General features: G+C 32.7%; 1 protein-coding gene across 1 annotated transcript; it reads left to right on the top strand.

The window, feature by feature from the left end:
* The first annotated feature begins 565 nt into the window (after positions 1 to 565).
* Positions 566 to 16,804, top strand: LOC140052201 (tetraspanin-5-like). Its single transcript, XM_072097653.1, has 9 exons — positions 566 to 794; positions 4,656 to 4,706; positions 6,414 to 6,557; positions 7,142 to 7,216; positions 8,200 to 8,295; positions 11,060 to 11,176; positions 13,183 to 13,227; positions 13,852 to 13,968; positions 14,406 to 16,804. The coding sequence occupies exons 1-9, from the start codon at positions 639 to 641 to the stop codon at positions 14,472 to 14,474; spliced, it is 870 nt and encodes a 289-aa protein (XP_071953754.1). The 5' UTR covers positions 566 to 638; the 3' UTR covers positions 14,475 to 16,804.
* The last annotated feature ends 2,552 nt before the right edge of the window (positions 16,805 to 19,356 follow it).

Here is a 19,356-nt window from a genome sequence, read left to right as displayed (position 1 = left end):
TAATATAATAATGTATTTGGAAGCTACACTTTTGAAACAGTGGCACACTTCTTGAATAATGAAGGTACGTCCAGATTAAGTAAAATGTTAGAAAAAAAATGATTTCACAATAGGCCTATTTACAGTACAAGGAAACTTAAACTAAATTATGTAGAAGATATAAAAAAATATCATTAACAAAAGTAATACTTTTGAATCAGTGGCACACTTCTTGAATGAAGGTGCATCCATAGTACTTTACAGTACTGTACAAGGAAACTTGAAATAAAAAAAAATATTAAAATATTACAGGATTTAAAAAGCAAAGAACTAATCATTTTCATTGTTGATTTCCCTTCTGTTTTTACATGCCCGTTTGGTAAAACCTTTACAAAATCTATCGAATGCAACTTCAATATTTATAGAAAGATCAAGTACATAACAGGTGTACCAAGAACATTGGTCTATTCTTCCATTTATAATTATAATTATTAAATTGGTTGGTTCCAAAATTGCTGAGTTGTATGTCGCCCTCTTTTTGTCGGCCGGATACAGATGATACTAGCCTTTTCATTACAGTCGCAGAAATCATAAAATACAATCCTTCCACAAAAAAGTCTTTAATATAACACTCGAAAACCTTTCTTTTTTGATAAGATATGGGGCAAAAAGCTCCGAAATCTTATAGCTCCCGATCACACACATTACAGGAGTCGGATAAACATGTCAGAAGAAGTCGTTCATCTAGACATTCCTCATCTGAAGTCAGCTTATTTGTAAAATATTTATTGTTCTTCGCCAATGTATTGTTTTGGGTAAGTGAGATTGAATGAGAGATGTGTCCGAGTAGGTGGTGTGTAAGTAGGGGGTGAATCATCAACATTCATCCCGGTTATGTCTGATTAAGAAATGCTATCAACTTGGCCTAGCCTAGGCCTAGATAGCTATACATTTATTAATTTGCCTCTACCAAGGCTAATCCTAGAGTCAGGCCTAGGCCTAGCTAATTAATAATATGTTAAGGGTCGTGGTATGCATAAAACTAGGCCTAGAGGCCTAGTAGGCTAAATAAACTAGCAAATAAATCTAGCCTCTGAAGAAGGTGAGTTCATTACTGTTATTACTGTAATATTACACATTTTCAAATAGAATCCTTTCAAATTTGAGGGTTTGAAGAACAGTTTACAGTAGGAGGAAAATCTCTGAAAGAAATAGCTGAATTGTTTATAAAAATGATTGAACTATACAAGCCTAAAGCCTGTTTTCCTGTAAACGTTGCATTCAATCATAGAGATATTTAAATAGTGAACTATAATATCTCTATGATTGAATTAACCGGATTCAATGATTTTACAATAAATAAAAGGGGATAAAAATCAATGTTAAAAATGATTAAAATGACAATTGTTGAAGTTGACTGTTAAAACTGTCCAATCATAATCCAATTCACAAATTATGTCGTCACTCATAACTTGTAAAAGCACTGACAATTCTTCTTTTTTCACCTTTTTGTACGTACACTACTATAAAGGTCTGATATTTCAAAAGGGTGCAGGTCAAGTCGGCCCCAAACCGTCTCGGCCAAAGTCAAGTCGGCCCCACGTCAAGTCGGCCCCAAGTCAACTCGGCCTCAAGTCAACTCGGCCTCAAGTCAACTCGGCCTCAAGTCAACTCGGCCTCACGTCAACTCGGCCAAAAACTAATCGGTCAACTCGGCCACAATAAAGTATGGAACGCAAAAAGTGCTTAATATTATTACGATTCTTACTATCCACGTTTTTAAAAAAATGAAGAAATAAAAAATATAATATCATATAAAAAAATGAACTCATTGCCGATATGAATAGAAGTACCCGCGTGTTACAAAAAACACGTGCAGGTACCGTATTTTAGGAAATCGAAGACGGAGGCCTACGTTCCACCATTTGGCCATAGAAAAAATGATCGTACATCGTTTTTGTGCATGATTTGCGTTTTAAAAAAAGGGGAATCCCCCGGTCAGCGAAAACACGTAGCAGTTGTAGATATCGAAAAAGCTGGCAAACGCACTACAGGGAGGCTCAGCTACGAAATGTTATTAAACGTAAATAAAGGAAAATTGGTGAAATCATTCCTATTTTTGTTGCTAAATATATTATTGTCTAAATAATAATATTCAATTATTCATTAAAAGTCAGAATTATTCATAGTTAAAAAATTGTGAAGAAATATTATTTTATCAATCCCCTTTATTTGCACTTTTTGCGTTCCATACTTTAATGGGCCGAGTTGACCGATTATTTTTTGGCCGAGTTGACGTGAGGCCGAGTTGACTTGAGGCCGAGTTGACTTGCGGCCGAGTTGACTTGAGGCCGACTTGACTTGGGGCCGACTTGACTTTGGCCGAGACGGTTTAGGGCCAACTTGGATCGAAACCTTTCAAAATATCAACAAGTGTAAGTAAACTCAAACTAAATTATAATATAAAAACAATTTAATTAAATGTTTGTCTTTAGTGTAAGTCTACAGTACATTAGCAAAAACATGTAATCAAAAACCATAACTGTTCACATAGGCCCAGCAACGCTTGAGAGAACCAAGAAACCATGAATGATCACTTAAAAAAGTGTAAATATTAACTCAATCATCATTATTATTGTTATTTATTTTCAACTTTAACGATTTAAAATTCAACGCAAACTTGCTGTAACGTTACGTCGACTGGAAAAAGGCTTACATGGATCAATATCTCATTGATTAATTTTCTATTTATATAATTTATAGCATTAAGGTATCCATAGAAATTTATTGATTTCCTTAGTAACTAGAGTTGAAGTATATATTGACATAATATTAACAGGGTTGACATTTGACAATGTACACTCATTGTAGACAATAGAAAATGTCTGCAAACATCAATTGTAATTAATTATAACACAGAATTTAAATTGATAAACAATTTTTTTAGTTGAATATCTATTTTATTTCCTTTATTCATCTATTTTTTTGGCCTTTTTTTTTGTTGTAAAATCTGTATTTAAAAATACAAATTTTATCCAAAATATCCAAACTGTTAAAACCTGCCGGCCATGTGTATATCATAATAATAATAATAATATTAATAATAATAATAATTTATAGATTACTAGAGGGTGAGCTCGCTTCGCTCGCTCCTCCTCTAGGAAGTGTAGATGATGGTTCTCGGAATGATAATGACTCGGGTAAAAAGGTTTAGAAGGACATTCTGGCCTGGACAATTTCGGTCGGTTACCATTATTTAAATGCTTTTGATATTCGTAAAAAAGTAAACCTACCCACTAACCTGTTTCACAGTGTCTTAGATGATTAATAGGGTTTTACGTATAGTGTTTATTGTAGATATGAAAAGTGGTAAATAAGAATAACAAATTGTAGATAACAGTTTGATGAAATCTACTAAAAATAGTATAAAATTATATTTGTGATATAAATATAATACATTGTTGTGTGTATAAATGTGGATGGGCGTTTATTAGATGGGATTTGGATGGAGGATGGGGGGGGGGATGGGGGTGCGGAGTGGCGATAATTATTTTAATGGATGTTTTATTGGGGAGGTGTTCCGGGCGTTTATTCAAATAAATACCATCCTAATTTGTATACTTAATACATTATTCAGCGACACAGTGAGCCGTTTTGGCCTAAGAAGGAAGACGCTTTAGACGGCTTGCAACATGGGCAGAAGTATCACAATTTACTCCTGTTTTATGAATATATTTAATTTGATCTTTATGTACTATACTATACCTTCACACGCCCGGTCCGCGTCCGAAAATAAACAAAAAACCAAAATTGCTATCGCCACCAAGCACCAACGGCCAAGTTAGTTGAAACAGGGAGTTGTAACAACTCCCTGGTGGAAACCAACGATGCAGGGAACTTGCAAGGTAATTGACACACCTTACCGTGAACCCGGATTATAAAACCCTTTATAATATCTTCCTAAGAAAGAAATATGGAACAATAGCGTCGATGTGAAAACTAATGTTATCAAATCTACGTTTCGCGGTACATCTGAGATAGATAAGGTAGGTATCCAAGGCGGAGATTTGTACCGAAGTTTTTGCATTGTGCTCGCCTATGTCAGAATAAACCATAATTTATATATAGATACAAAATTTTAATGTGGTTTGCGGTTTGTAATTTTTAAAATATCAACCTTTTAAATTTCCCACAAAATCCAGACTGCAAAAAAAAATATCAATATTTTAAATTTTGGAAGGGCGTTGCAGATATTCCATAGTTAGGTTTTAAATTGTTAAATTCACAAATTCAGTAAAGTAAGTAATTACAAATAAACAAAATTAGAAACACATTTTTCACAGTGTTGAAAAATGTGGACAGTGTGTCTATGCTTATACACTGTGGTGTTTTTCGATGAATTTTAGGCAATGAAAAAAATTTTTTTCACTCAAATATATGTAGGCCAATCTTTTAAGAACATTTTACAGTACTTTTTTTCTCATACAACCCTCGTTCAGGAGGTGCGTTTTTTAAATTAATCCCCATTATGGGCTGCCCTGAAAACGCTATGTTATTTTTGTTTTTTACACTCGGCTGGTCATGACTGTTTTTCATCTCTGCAAGATGGCTTCTGTAGCACGAATTCGTCAATGTAGTGCATGAATAATAATTTATGTTTTTGGTTTTTTTTTCAGCTTCTTGGAATCGCCTTGATTGGAGCTGGTGCATGGGCTTGGTATGAGAGGGTAAGTTCATTACACATTTTTAAATCATATATTGTTGTTTGTATGTAGTCTATGTTGATTAATTGATTGATTTTATTCGATATTCATACACAAAAGTTAAAATATACAATGTACAAAAAGAATACCAGGATAACCCATTAAGTCGACAAATAAAAGTAAACTTATTTCCAATGGGGTCCAATCCGTATTAACTGAAAAAGTGAGTGGTTGGGCCTAGTACAATATATCATTAAGTTGGACGCAGTAAAATTGGAAAAACAAGAAAATACATATAAGACAAGATAACATCAAAAAACAATATTAAAAAATAACTTAATTAAACTGATATTCCAAGCTGTTCATTATTAAAATATTCTTATTTTTGCGGAGCTGAAAGAAAGTCAACTTTAACTGAAGGAACTGCAAGCATTGACCTAATTCAACTGAACACTAAAATGACAGTCACATAAAAATATATAGACATTTATGATTTTGTATAATTAATAATGTTACGGTATTTATCTAATGGAAAAATATTACTGAGTACCGTAATAATATTGTTATCATATCCTCTTACATTTATTCATTTCATTTGTTGTGTGTTCTTAAAATTTGATGACCTCATCCTAGAAAATTGTTTTTAATTCTGTTCAAATTTCTTGATTATGAAATTTACCATTATATTTATTAATTACTTACATGCAGTTAATGAAAAGATTTATTATTTCTTACTGAAATAGTAAAATTATAATATATAAACAATTCCAAAAATTGTCCAATCAAATCACAAGATTAGATTGGCTTTTATATTAACATTGGTTGATTAAAGAATTGTATTACATAATTTATAGGTCAAATCAACTAATCAATGTTTAACAAGGCATAAAGCATACTCTTGTGTTTTGTACCGCCATTAGGCAAATTTCCAATTCTAAAATCGATATGAATTGATAAGTACAGTGCTATATCTGTACAATTTTAGTCAAGCCATGTATTATTATAATACTTTAAAAAGCTGATAAGGCCTTGGATTATTCTGATTGGTTAACCATTCATGGCTGCTCTAATGCTCCTAATTTTTCCATAACATTTTGCCATAACATTGGAAGCCCCCTGTATATGTTCAACTGCTTAATTTTCACTAAAATATAATACAGTAAAATTGACATAAATCTACAGTATTTGGCCATGCACAGAAAAGTGCACACATAATACTAACTGTATATTGACAGGACTTACGGATATTTACTTAATTAAGATTTTTTCAACTATTTTTATTATATTATATTATTTTAAATGATCTTGTTTTATGCACATTGTTTATATTTAATAAGATTTAATAAATAATCAACTTGTTATGATTCTATTATTTAGCGTTTTGCAGATGCTATAGGCTTTTTGTTTTGTAATTTCAAGAGAATGATGAGTCATAAAATGAAAGTAAAATGTTGACTGTTTTGTCAAACCAAAACCACTTCAATTCAATGCTATTGACGTAATTTGGATGTTGTACAGACTATTGGCTCTTGCTAATATAATAATAATTCTGACCTAGAGATGTTCTTTTCTTAAGTGTAATTAACGAATGCAATTATTTAATTTTATTTTATTTTTCTTATGATACTTTATGATATAGTTCTAGTGTAGTAGTCAAGTATGTGTACAATTGGAGTTGCATTAGAATAGAGTTTACCTTTTTTTTGTTTTAAAATTGTTTTCTTTTAACAGGGAGTATTTGACAACCTTAATCAACTAACATCTGTTACTATTGACCCAGTTTTACTTCTTATTGCACCAGGCGGTGTTATATTTGTACTGGCCTTTGCAGGATGTATTGGAGCACTCAGAGAAAACATTTCACTCTTACGATTTGTAAGTATACCTGTAGTACTATTAACTTTCCCGAAAGCCAGACTCTGAATTCCACGAATAAAAAAAATTGTATTTAAATTCAAATGGCTGAGCTGTTAAGACAAGGGCACTGTTTATTGTACCTAAAGAGCCAATGGTATCGGCAAAGGTTTAAGGCAGATTGGCTCCTAGTTCTGGTGGTAGAACAAGTCTTCTCGGGCGGGTATAAGGACTATAAAACCGTAGATCTAGTGTACACAGTTTTCCCGAGTGCACTTTAAAGAACCAATTTCATCATTCAAGAGTAGGGGGCTACCCTGGTGAACTGGTTTACAAAATAGTCCCTGTGTCAGGGGATTACCACCTATCCGACAGAACAGTGATTTATTTACTATTGATAATCCTTGGCCATGTGTTTACTAAAGACATAAAATAAAAATATAAATATTTATGTCTCACACTTATTAATAGTATGTAAGATGCATTATGATGAGACTACTCTAATTTTCTGGAAACAGGACAATTTACAATATAATACAATTTGTATGTATATCTCGTTTTGGCATGTTTTAAAAAAATCTGTTATTTTTGTTTTTATTTCACAGTATAGTGTTATTTTAGGTGTTATTTTCTTTTCGGAAGTTGCAGTAGGAGTACTTGCTTATGTTTATAGAGACAAGGTAACTGGTAATTTTATTTCTAGACATCATTTAGTGAAGTTTGAATATTTGTTTATTTCATCTACATGTAGAACCTTTAGAGGAACCCTTCCCCGAACAGGGGTGTCAAAAAGTGTCTATCATTTGACAATATAAATTAAATGATTAAAAACTGCGAGCCATAAACTGAATAGTTTTAATATGCTCTATGCAAAATAGACTGTTTCATGGGCGCAGGTAGTATCTTACTCATCATGTGTTTTTCAATCATTCATTCTCAATAAAGTATATCATATAACATTTTTTTAATCAATTGATTTTACAAACAAGCTTATTTATCAATATCTGCTGTATCTATCAATCAATCCAATATAATTCATTTTCAAATATTATATATAAATACTGTATCTATCCAATTATTATCTTCAAAATATTCACCAAGACATCTTGCAAATGTTGACAGAATTTAATATATTTATATGTATCATATGCAACTGCAGAAATGTCAATATAGTTAGTACCTGTACAAAAACTACAAGCCACATCAAGTTCTTTCCATCATGGAATTGTGTGTCTCACCTCAGTGGTCTCATAAACATTTGTAACAGTGAATATCTAATGATTATATAATACACTTTGAGACAACTGGAATGTAGTATGAATAGTCTTAGTCTCTGTTAACACTATCAAACTAGTGTGATATGCCCAAATAGGGTAGTGATATGTCCAAATATGGTAGTGATATGACATCACCATGTCTATATATGAGCACATCACATAAAGTTTGACAGCTTTACATTAATATTCTACAGTTTTATGTATGAATTATGAAGGAATATTTCACCAGTTGAGCTTTTGCATATTTTATGCATTGAGCTATTAGAATTAATAATTATCTTTCAAAAGGCGAACATATAAATTGTTTATTTGAAAATTAAGTTTATGTTATAAAACATTTATCATTATTTTCTGTAAATTGAAAATAAAATGTCTTTTTTTTGTAGCTTGAGACACAAGTTTCCGATACTATCGACAATATCATTAGAAATTACCGGGATAATGTAGATCTACAAGATTTGATTGACTTTTTACAAAGCTATGTATGTTTTAACTGTTTCAGTTTCAATTTATTATTAGATATAGATATAACCATGGAGAAAAATAAATTAGGACTTATTTTTCCATGATATAACAAAATAACTGTAAAATGGAAGGAGACCAACACAAATAAATGTTTTGCCATATGATAATTAGCTGAAGTCCAACAATGTACTTTCAGACATATTTATGCATTTAGATTGGCTTCCATCTTGATCAAGGGTAGGGTGCTTGGCCCTGGTGTAAAAGCCACCCTTATTCTCCCAGCCTCCATCTTGAGAGGGTAAGGTGCTTGGCCCTGGTGTAAAAGCCACCTTAATTCTCCCAGCCTCCATATTGATCAAGGGTAGGGTGCTTGGCCCTGGTGTAAAAGCCACCTTAATTCTCCCAGCCTCCATATTGATCAAGGGTAGGGTGCTTGGCCCTGGTGTAAAAGCCACCCTTATTCTCCCAGCCTCCATCTTGAGAGGGTAAGGTGCTTGGCCCTGGTGTAAAAGCCACCTTAATTCTCCCAGCCTCCATATTGATCAAGGGTAGGGTGCTTGGCCCTGGTGTAAAAGCCACCTTAATTCTCCCAGCCTCCATATTGATCAAGGGTAGGGTGCTTGGCCCTGGTGTAAAAGCCACCTTAATTCTCCCAGCCTCCATCTTGAGAGGGTAAGGTGCTTGGCCCTGGTGTAAAAGCCACCTTAATTCTCCCAGCCTCCATATTGATCAAGGGTAGGGTGCTTGGCCCTGGTGTAAAAGCCACCTTAATTCTCCCAGCCTCCATATTGATCAAGGGTAGGGTGCTTGGCCCTGGTGTAAAAGCCACCCTTATTCTCCCAGCCTCCATCTTGAGAGGGTAAGGTGCTTGGCCCTGGTGTAAAATCCACCTTAATTCTCCCAGCCTCCATATTGATCAAGGGTAGGGTGCTTGGCCCTGGTGTAAAAGCCACCTTAATTCTCCCAGCCTCCATATTGATCAAGGGTAGGGTGCTTGGCCCTGGTGTAAAAGCCACCTTAATTCTCCCAGCCTCCATATTGATCAAGGGTAGGGTGCTTGGCCCTGGTGTAAAAGCCACCTTAATTCTCCCAGCCTCCATATTGATCAAGGGTAGGGTGCTTGGCCCTGGTGTAAAAGCCTCATCTTAAGAGGGTAGGGTGCTTGGCCCTGGTGTAAAAGCCTCATTTTGAGAGGGTAGGGTGCTTGGCCCTGGTGTAAAAACCTCATCTTAAGAGGGTAAGGTGCTTGGCCCTGGTGTAAAATCCACCTTAATTCTCCCAGCCTCCATATTGATCAAGGGTAGGGTGCTTAGCCCTGGTGTAAAAGCCTCATCTTAAGAGGGTAGGGTGCTTGGCCCTGGTGTAAAAGCCTCATTTTGAGAGGGTAGGGTACTTGGCCCTGGTGTAAAAACCTCATCTTAAGAGGGTAAGGTGCTTGGCCCTGGTGTAAAATCCACCTTAATTCTCCCAGCCTCCATATTGATCAAGGGTAGGGTGCTTAGCCCTGGTGTAAAAGCCTCATCTTAAGAGGGTAGGGTGCTTGGCCCTGGTGTAAAAACCTCATCTTAAGAGGGTAAGGTGCTTGGCCCTGGTGTAAAAGCCTCATTTTGAGAGGGTAGGGTACTTGGCCCTGGTGTAAAAACCTCATCTTAAGAGGGTAAGGTGCTTGGCCCTGGTGTAAAAGCCTCATTTTGAGAGGGTAGGGTACTTGGCCCTGGTGTAAAAACCTCGTCTTAAGAGGGTAAGGTGCTTGGCCCTGGTGTAAAAGCCTCATTTTGAGAGGGTAGGGTGCTTAGCCCGGTGTAAAAGCCTCATCTTAAGAGGGTAAGGTGCTTGGCCCTGGTGTAAAAGCCTCATTTTGAGAGGGTAGGGTACTTGGCCCTGGTGTAAAAACCTCGTCTTAAGAGGGTAAGGTGCTTGGCCCTGGTGTAAAAGCCTCATTTTGAGAGGGTAGGGTACTTGGCCCTGGTGTAAAAACCTCATCTTAAGAGGGTAAGGTGCTTGGCCCTGGTGTAAAAGCCACCTTAATTCTCCCAGCCTCCATATTGATCAAGGGTAGGGTGCTTAGCCCGGTGTAAAAGCCTCATCTTAAGAGGGTAGGGTGCTTGGCCCTGGTGTAAAAGCCTCTTTAATTCCCTGGCCTCCATCTTGAGAGGGTAGGGTGCTTGGCCCTGGTGTAAATGCCTCCTTGATTCCCTGTCCTCCATCTTGAGAGGGTAGGGTGCTTGGCCCTGGTGTAAATGCCTCCTTAATTCCCCGGCCTCCATCTTGAGAGGGTAAGGTGCTTGCCCTGGTGTAAAAGCCACCTTAATTCTCCCAGCCTCCATATTGATCAAGGGTAAGGTGCTTAGCCCTGGTGTAAAAGCCTCATCTTAAGATGGTAGGATGCTTGGCCCTGGTGTAAAAGCCTCTTTAATTCCTCGGCCTCCATCTTGATAGGGTAGGGAGCTTGGCCCTGGTGTAAATGCCTCCTTAATTCCCCGGCCTCCATCTTAAAAGGGTTGGGTGCTTGGCCCTGGTGCTTGGCCCTGGTGTAAATGCCTCCTTAATTCCCATGGCCTTCATCTTGATCAAGGGTTCTTTAAATCCGGTTTTTTGTGGGAATTGAAGGGAATTGATTGGAATATTCTCAACTGTAAACAATAATTATAAAATACAATGTTTTAGGTACAGTACATAAAATATAAATAATATAATTAAATAAATATATTTAAGGTTCTGATCAAATTAAAAGGTACAGTGCTCTGAGATTAATTTGTGTAATTACCATATCTTTTTCAGTTCCAGTGTTGTGGAGGAAGAACTTATAAAGACTGGGATAAAAATCTCTATTTTAATTGTTCATTGACAAAAAGCCCAGATGCATGCGGTGTACCATTCTCCTGTTGTAGAAATCAGGTGAGCAACCTTATAAATATTCTTTTTTTATGTTTTATGGTTTTTTTTGCTTCCAGTTGCAGAAAAAAATATACAGTAGTCTATAAATAATATTGTTTTACCAATACAGTACAGTAGTATATAAATGATATGGTTTACCAATACAGTAGTCTATAAATAATATTGTTTTACCAATACAGTAGTCTATAAATAATATTGTTTACCAATACAGTAGTCTATAAATAATATTGTTTACCAATACAGTAGTCTATAAATAATATTGTTTACCAATACAGTAGTCTATAAATAATATTGTTTACCAATACAGTAGTCTATAAATAATATTGTTTACCAACACAGTACAGTAGTCTATAAATAATATTGTTTACCAATACAGTAGTCTATAAATAATATTGTTTTACCAATACAGTACAGTAGTCTATAAAATAATATTGTTTACCAATACAGTAGTCTATAAATAATATTGTTTACCAATACAGTAGTCTATAAATAATATTGTTTACCAATACAGTAGTCTATAAATAATATTGTTTACCAATACAGTAGTCTATAAATAATATTGTTTACCAATACAGTAGTCTATAAATAATATTGTTTACCAACACAGTACAGTAGTCTATAAATAATATTGTTTACCAATACAGTAGTCTATAAATAATATTGTTTTACCAATACAGTACAGTAGTATATAAATAATATTGTTTACCAATACAGTACAGTAGTCTATAAATAATATTGTTTAGCAATACAGTACAGTAGTCTATAAATAATATTGTTTACCAATACAGTACAGTAGTCTATAAATAATATTGTTTACCAATACAGTAGTCTATAAATAATATTGTTTACCAATACAGTAGTCTATAAATAATATTGTTTACCAATACAGTAGTCTATAAATAATATTGTTTACCAATACAGTACAGTAGTCTATAAATAATATTGTTTTACCAATACAGTAGTCTATAAATAATATTGTTTACCAATACAGTAGTCTATAAATAATATTGTTTTACCAATACAGTAGTCTATAAATGATATGGTTTACCAATACAGTAGTCTATAAATAATATTGTTTTACCAATACAGTAGTCTATAAATAATATTGTTTACCAATACAGTACAGTAGTCTATAAATAATATTGTTTTACCAATACAGTAGTCTATAAATAATATTGTTTTACCAATACAGTAGTCTATAAATGATATGGTTTACCAATACAGTAGTCTATAAATAATATTGTTTACCAATACAGTAGTCTATAAATGATATGGTTTACCAATACAGTAGTCTATAAATAATATTGTTTTACCAATACAGTATTCTATAAATTATATTGTTTTACCAATACAGTAGTCTATAAATAATATTGTTTACCAATACAGTACAGTAGTCTATAAATAATATTGTTTTACCAATACAGTATTCTATAAATTATATTGTTTTACCAATACAGTAGTCTATAAATAATATTGTTTTACCAATACAGTATTCTATAAATTATATTGTTTTACCAATACAGTAGTCTATAAATAATATTGTTTTACCAATACAGTATTCTATAAATTATATTGTTTTACCAATACAGTAGTCTATAAATTATATTGTTTTACCAATACAGTATTCTATAAATTATATTGTTTTACCAATACACAGTAGTCAATAACTTGTATTGTAAATATAAATGAGAGATTTAATTTAGTTTGATACCATATGAATATGTAAATGCATAGTTTACCTCTAAGCATTCACATGATTATGGTCTGTTGACTGGACAAACAATCAAGAAAATGATTATTGTATTTCATACAAAACTATTGTGTTTGAAAGCAGCTTTTGAAAAACACGATGGTTTCAGGCTACAAGATCAAATCTGGGCCCAATGGGAATGTAGCTTTCCTATTGCATTTAAAAATAATAAAAATTATTTTTTTTAAATGTATTAAGAAATATTGCAATCCTAAACCTGTGATTTACAATAACGAAATGGTAATTGTTTTTGTAGGGTATGGTTGTTAATACGCAATGTGGATATGGCGTTCGTAATGAGGTATGTGCTCTATATATACTTTTATTTAAAAACTCAAAGTTCAACAAATGCATATGATTTGCAGATTATTAAAATTAATCATTGCTTTCACATCTAACAGGAAATTCCACTGTACCCATACTCCAATTAGGGAGCATCTCCCTGCTACAACACAGGATGCAAATATGAATGTGAAATTAAAATAATCATAAGATTAGATATTTAAGAAGAACAAAGTGATTTTGTCATCAATTTAATAAATAAATGTACCACATTTGTTAAGTACTTCAGTACTGTATAAAGACAATTAAATATTTGTGTTTGTCAATTCGATGTACATATTAACCTACTTTTTTTTTATTGAATTGAAATCCTACAGGTATGCATATATTACAGTAATAATTATTGGATAATGTCTAATTGTTTGATAAATAATTTAGTTTTATTAATACATTTCAACAGGTTGAAATGTTATTGGAACCTAAAAGTTGTTTTATCATTCTTATTTTGATATCGTCATTCGTTGATGTTACATTGATTTTTTATACCGCTCTCCTTGGCATTTATTGTAATATTGTTATACTGTAATTCCATAGTTTAATAATTGCATAACGTTCTTTTATTTAATTCTGTTTATATTTGAAGGGTATGGATGCCAATAGAATAGTATATACTGAAGGATGTGTAGATGTCATTCGTCAATGGATTGTTGATAATTTCATCAAAATTGTTGCTGCTATTGCTGTGGTATTATTAGTGGAGGTTAGTACAAGTGCCACCAAAAACACAAAATTGGGCAAGCTCTGGGCTAGTAATATGATAACCATAAATAGTACGGAATCGAAATAAAAATAAATAATAATAAATAAAGTATTTCAATGATGCTGAAGTATCTGTGTTTCTTTGCACTAGAGTTATGAATAGAATAGAGTTATATTTGTTTTAATTGTGTTCAAGTTACAACTGACGAGTGCTCATTTGATCAGTTGACTTTTACACCATATATCATCGTTAAATCGGAGCTTCAATGTACCTTGTTTAACTCTGATGGACCACAATATAACTCCGATAGACCAGAATATAATTCTGATAGACAACAAGTCTGATAGGGAAAATAGCATTTAAAATTAGCCTACATACCATAAATTGATTATTATTATTTTTATTTATATTATATAAATTTTGTTTTTTTTCCCCAGATCTTTGGTGTTTGTTTCTCACAGTCTCTTGTCAATGATATACAACATCAGAAAGCAAAGTGGCGGTAGTGTTCACCGTAATTTTGGTTTCTGCTTTGAAAAAATAAACAAATTCAGGAGTACAAATCTACAAACAAGATGTATATAATATTGTTTTATTTTTCATTTAATTACCTTTATTTGTTTCTGTTTCATCCATTCGGTATTGTGTGAATAACATGCCATATTTATGTCAAGTGTGGTTTATATCACATTTTTATTTTTTTGTATTTGTAGGTAATTGTAAAAACACGTTTTAAGTTAATGCCTTAATATTCAATGACAGTATTTTATTTTCTTATTGAATATACTTAATTCTGTATGAATATTCAAAGATTATGTATACTTGTACCATTTTTGTTTGAAAGGAAAATTTGTTGATTAGTTAATATTACATTGCCAATATAACCTTTTCATTGGAGATTCAGTTACTGTTTCTTAAACATGACAGTCTGAGAGATGAGCTGATTTCTGATAACCAATTTGGAGTTCTTGAAAGCAACCCAATTATTGGGGTATGTTTATGTTTTGTATGGTACTGGTCGTTTTTAGATTTAGATTACCTTAAACCTTGTTATTATTACATCATGTACATTTGTTTTCTAAGATATGACTTGTGTGCAAATTTTACAATTATTACTTATGCAATTTTTTGTTTATTAATTTTTTGTTAATATTTTAATTTTTAAACAATTTGTGCCTTTTATTATATACGTTTTAGAATATTAATTTCAAAGTGAGTTATTTGATTTTTATAACATTTTTATTGATGTATTGACATTTTTTTTGTATATAGTTTATAGAGAATTTAACAAAGGCTGAATGTGCTCACCCACTTGCATGCAACGTCTAATGTATATATATATATATTACTTCAGTTTTACTATACATATTTGGGTATTTAACATTTTCACAATGTATATTAAAACATTTTCACATTCAGTATACATTTTCATATGATAAGCCATTATTATGTGTTTTTTAAAAAAACCTGTATTTGCTTCTTGTACATTAAAAAAGGCTGAATTTTCCTGATGTGTTCTAAAAATATGTATTAATATAGGTATGCAATAATCGGTTGTGTGCTATTTTTACATGGAATATTTGTAAAACCGTCCTAAAATCTAAAATAGATTCATAACTCATTTAAGTTAATTTAAATTACTGGTTGGTGAATTAAGAACCAGTAGCATTTCATTTTCTTTCGTTAAAGATGTTGGACATTTGTATGAGATAGGTAAATAATCATTAAACAAAGAGAAACAGGTTAGTTTAATCAGGGAAGTGAGATGATCTCACTCTTTTCTGGTTACACAGTTTTAATTGCAATTTCTCAGATCATTTCTAAGATCATTGCCACAAATATGACAAATGTATGTTAATTTTATACTCATTTAAATTTTGTATTTAACATATTTTATATTTTAAAATCAAGGTTTATTGTTGCAATGCATGTAAGGTGGCATATTTCTTGTAATCTGAAACATTTTCATTATTCCAGTAAAGATAATTAATTTGTTAAAAACAAAACGTATAATGCATACTCTAAGCAGTGCAAACCAAGATCCAATGTTTGACCTTAATTATTACATCAGGGAAATTAATAAATTATAAGATTTAGTTATTACGCTATGGTTTATATATAGTGTCAATTATATATAGTAGGTTGAATCCAAATGATTAAAATCGTTTCTTGGTTTTTGCTTAACAATTAAAACTTAATACCTGTATTTAAAATCAGATAAATGTCTTTCAAAATAATGTATTGTATTGTAAATAGACCAAATTATTTTGTGAGAGCTACCAGCTATCCTCGGTTCAATTTTAGTATACCTTCTGTAGTAGAGACTATGAAACCGTTTGTCTGTTTAAAATACTTAGATATAAATAAAATAGAATTGGTATTTTAAACAATACCTATTTAGCTCAATAACAACGTTAATAGATTATTATTACACTACTGGTAAGAAGTCCTCCTTCCTCCTCAACTGTACACTATTCTTGCCTTCAAAACTGTCAGTATTTAATGACATGTTTTTTGTATATTATGTTAGAGGTGTAAAGGAATAAACAAATAAGATTGAAAGAATGCATGATTTTGTTTTTACTTTGTAAAATTATCCATTGTAAAAATGTTCTGAGTCATTTTAGTGCGTCGCCCTCTTGCGAGGATAGCACAACTTTTTTGCAAGTCAAACCAACAAAGAGAAAGAACCAACTAAGTAGGCATATTACAAAGATCTTGACGTGTGTATATTCTTTGATGTGAAATAAGCAACTCATTTTGATATACATTTTACCTTCAATTATATATTACATCATTGCAATAAAACTTGATTACGGTTGGTTCAGAATGTATATAGTACAATTTGATTAAAATGAAATAAAAAGTGTATGTATAATTATGGGCAAATTTGGACGTATTGTAGGCAGGGAGTTACAACTCCCTGTTGTAGGTCTACATTAGAAACAATGTTTAATAATTAATTATGCAGATACAATACCCTGGTTAAAGTCCACACTGCGCCGCAGTGCGCCGTGACACCTAGTACGGTTCTTTATAATACACAGAGATTCATCATATCTTCATTGTTAGTTACTCCGGCTTCTTACAAATTAAAGATCATATTCCGATGTTATCATATTATCTGTAAGGAGTTAGTCTTCCCTGCCACCTTAAACAAATCCCGTCCGGTCAAAAAGAAAAAAAATGGAAAAGAAAAGAAAGAAAAAAAGAAAGAAATTGGAATGGCATGACTCATAAAATAAAGAGCCTGCATATTTTAAGCAACATTCTCATTTTGTTCACGCGGACGGTACGGAATGGAAGACGCTGCCGTTCATTTCTTTTTTGCATTTATAAAGTACGTTCAGTTAATTTCTGTACTTTCCTGTGGATTTTCAGTGACTTATAATTCGTTGATGTAATTCTTTTTTCTCTATTGTTTCATCTTACCTATTATATTTATATTTACCTTAAATCTAGATGTGATGACTGCATGGTAACAATTAAAAAAGGCATTTCGGGTTTGCAAAGATTAGGCCTAAGCGTTTACTAAAAATAAATTGGCCTAAGTAAATAAAATTTAAAAAAAAAGCTTATGGGAGCGCGATCTTTCTTTGTACATATTATTGTTTTCGTTTCAAATAAAGAGTTAAGCTCTGTCTACACTATCAAACTTTATGTGACAAAAAATGTGAAAAAAAACTTTTTTTTGTCAAACTAGTTTGGTAGTGTAGACAGAGCTTTATACATTATCTCTAAACATTCCAAAATAAGTCCTTGGTTACCCCTTATTTTGCTACGTGTAAGGCAAAGGTGAGTACAGGCCAGCTGCTATACCAGTACCATTACCATCTGCTGCATTCGAATAATCATGCTGCCAAGAGCAAACATTACTTGATAAACAATTAATTTCATTTTTATAGAACAAAGATAAATTCCCTCCATTGACGTATTATAACTGACGATAATTTGTAATCAGGTGAATTTTATCAATAATTTTATGTTGCAAGTTTAGCAGTTTGATGGAAGTAGTGAAGGCTGTTCCGCCAATTGTGTTAGTGTTAACCAAAATTATAGTTAAGCTTGGTTCCCACTAGAACGTAACGCAAGGACGTAAACGCAACGCAAGCGTTTTAACCAATGACAAGCGAAGTTATAGACAGTTAGCAATCACAAGCAAATAAGCCATCGCTTGTGATTGGTCAATTCACTTGCGTTGCGTTACGTCCTTGCGTTGCGTCGCTAATGGGAACCACGCTTTACCACCGTAAATGATAGAACCAAACTCGATGTTTTTCTTAACAACATATTAAGCATTTTTTAAAACTAAAGATACTACAATAATCACAATTAATACATTTCCGGAAGAATAAATAAAGATAATTTGAACTTGAATAAATGTTTAAGTTATGCTAAAAGTGGCATTCTTTAGGATTCGATATTGTTTTTACCTGGTCGAATGAAATATTTCCACCAATGTAAAGTATAATTATACCAATACCAATATAGTAGTACATGACCAATCTTGTAATCATTTACATTTATCAGGTCTAATTTTGTTTCAAGGATAATGAATATTTTACCAGGCACGTCTGAAACGCATTTGGCATCCTGCAAGTTAGAAACATTTTCCAAACAAAGAATTTACCACGGATCCGAGATATCGAAATTGGGAACTCCACCAACAATAAAATAGGCCTATATAGTAAAGTCAAATAAGCTAAACTTGTATTATTAATCCTGTTGATTACATACGGGAGGTAAAACGTAATATGGGGAAGGCAGCCCCAGATGCGACTTTTTCCGTAAACGTTAGTTCCTCCATCAGTTCGTTTCGGCCTCAATCGAATCTTCGGTAAGCCAGTTCACTGATGCCCAGATCCCGCCTTTGAACAGAGAAACAAAGAAAAAGCATGATCAAAGGTACATAGATACATCATAAATTGTACATCTGTTCAATTAATGATGGACAGGGCAATTGTGTTTTGTTATCAATACTATTATAATTTAATGTTTATCTTTCATATTTGAAGCTCTTGTGTGGTTACATTCAAACAAAGTGTTCTTCCGATTTAATGTTATCAGCAATAACTTTTATAGATATATATTGTTCTAGTAGTTTTATTCCGCTTTCGTGTGATTTGCTCCCCTAAGTTTCAATAAATACGAATTTAGTTCCTTTTACGTCATTTTCTTAATTTGGAGGAAAGACATGTTTCTATTATATTATAAAATGATTCCAATATCGCGAAAGTGACAAATTGTAATACTAATAGGCCTAAGGTAGGATAACATTGAACTAAACGGATGATACAATACAAAATACGATCTATTGAACAAATGGTTCTTCGGGTTTGAAGTGAAGCATCCGATTCTGCACCTGTCCCTAAGGTAGATTGTAACTGA

Source organism: Antedon mediterranea, chromosome 6 (assembly GCF_964355755.1).
Source record: "Antedon mediterranea chromosome 6, ecAntMedi1.1, whole genome shotgun sequence".
Taxonomy (NCBI): Eukaryota; Metazoa; Echinodermata; class Crinoidea; order Comatulida; family Antedonidae; genus Antedon; species Antedon mediterranea.
The sequence above is the reverse complement of the archived record's forward strand: the minus strand, read 5'-3'. Positions and strand labels throughout refer to the sequence as shown.

What these genes read in the sequence shown, in the direction of transcription:
- LOC140052201 (XM_072097653.1), top strand. Translation starts at nt 639, where the DNA reads ATGGGGCAAAAAGCTCCGAAATCTTATAGCTCCCGATCACACACATTA. An exon ending in TCGCCAATGTATTGTTTTGG is followed by an intron (nt 795 to 4,655) that starts GTAAGTGAGATT and finishes TTTTTTTTTCAG; the next exon opens with CTTCTTGGAATCGCCTTGAT. An exon ending in GATATGGCGTTCGTAATGAG is followed by an intron (nt 13,228 to 13,851) that starts GTATGTGCTCTA and finishes TTATATTTGAAG; the next exon opens with GGTATGGATGCCAATAGAAT.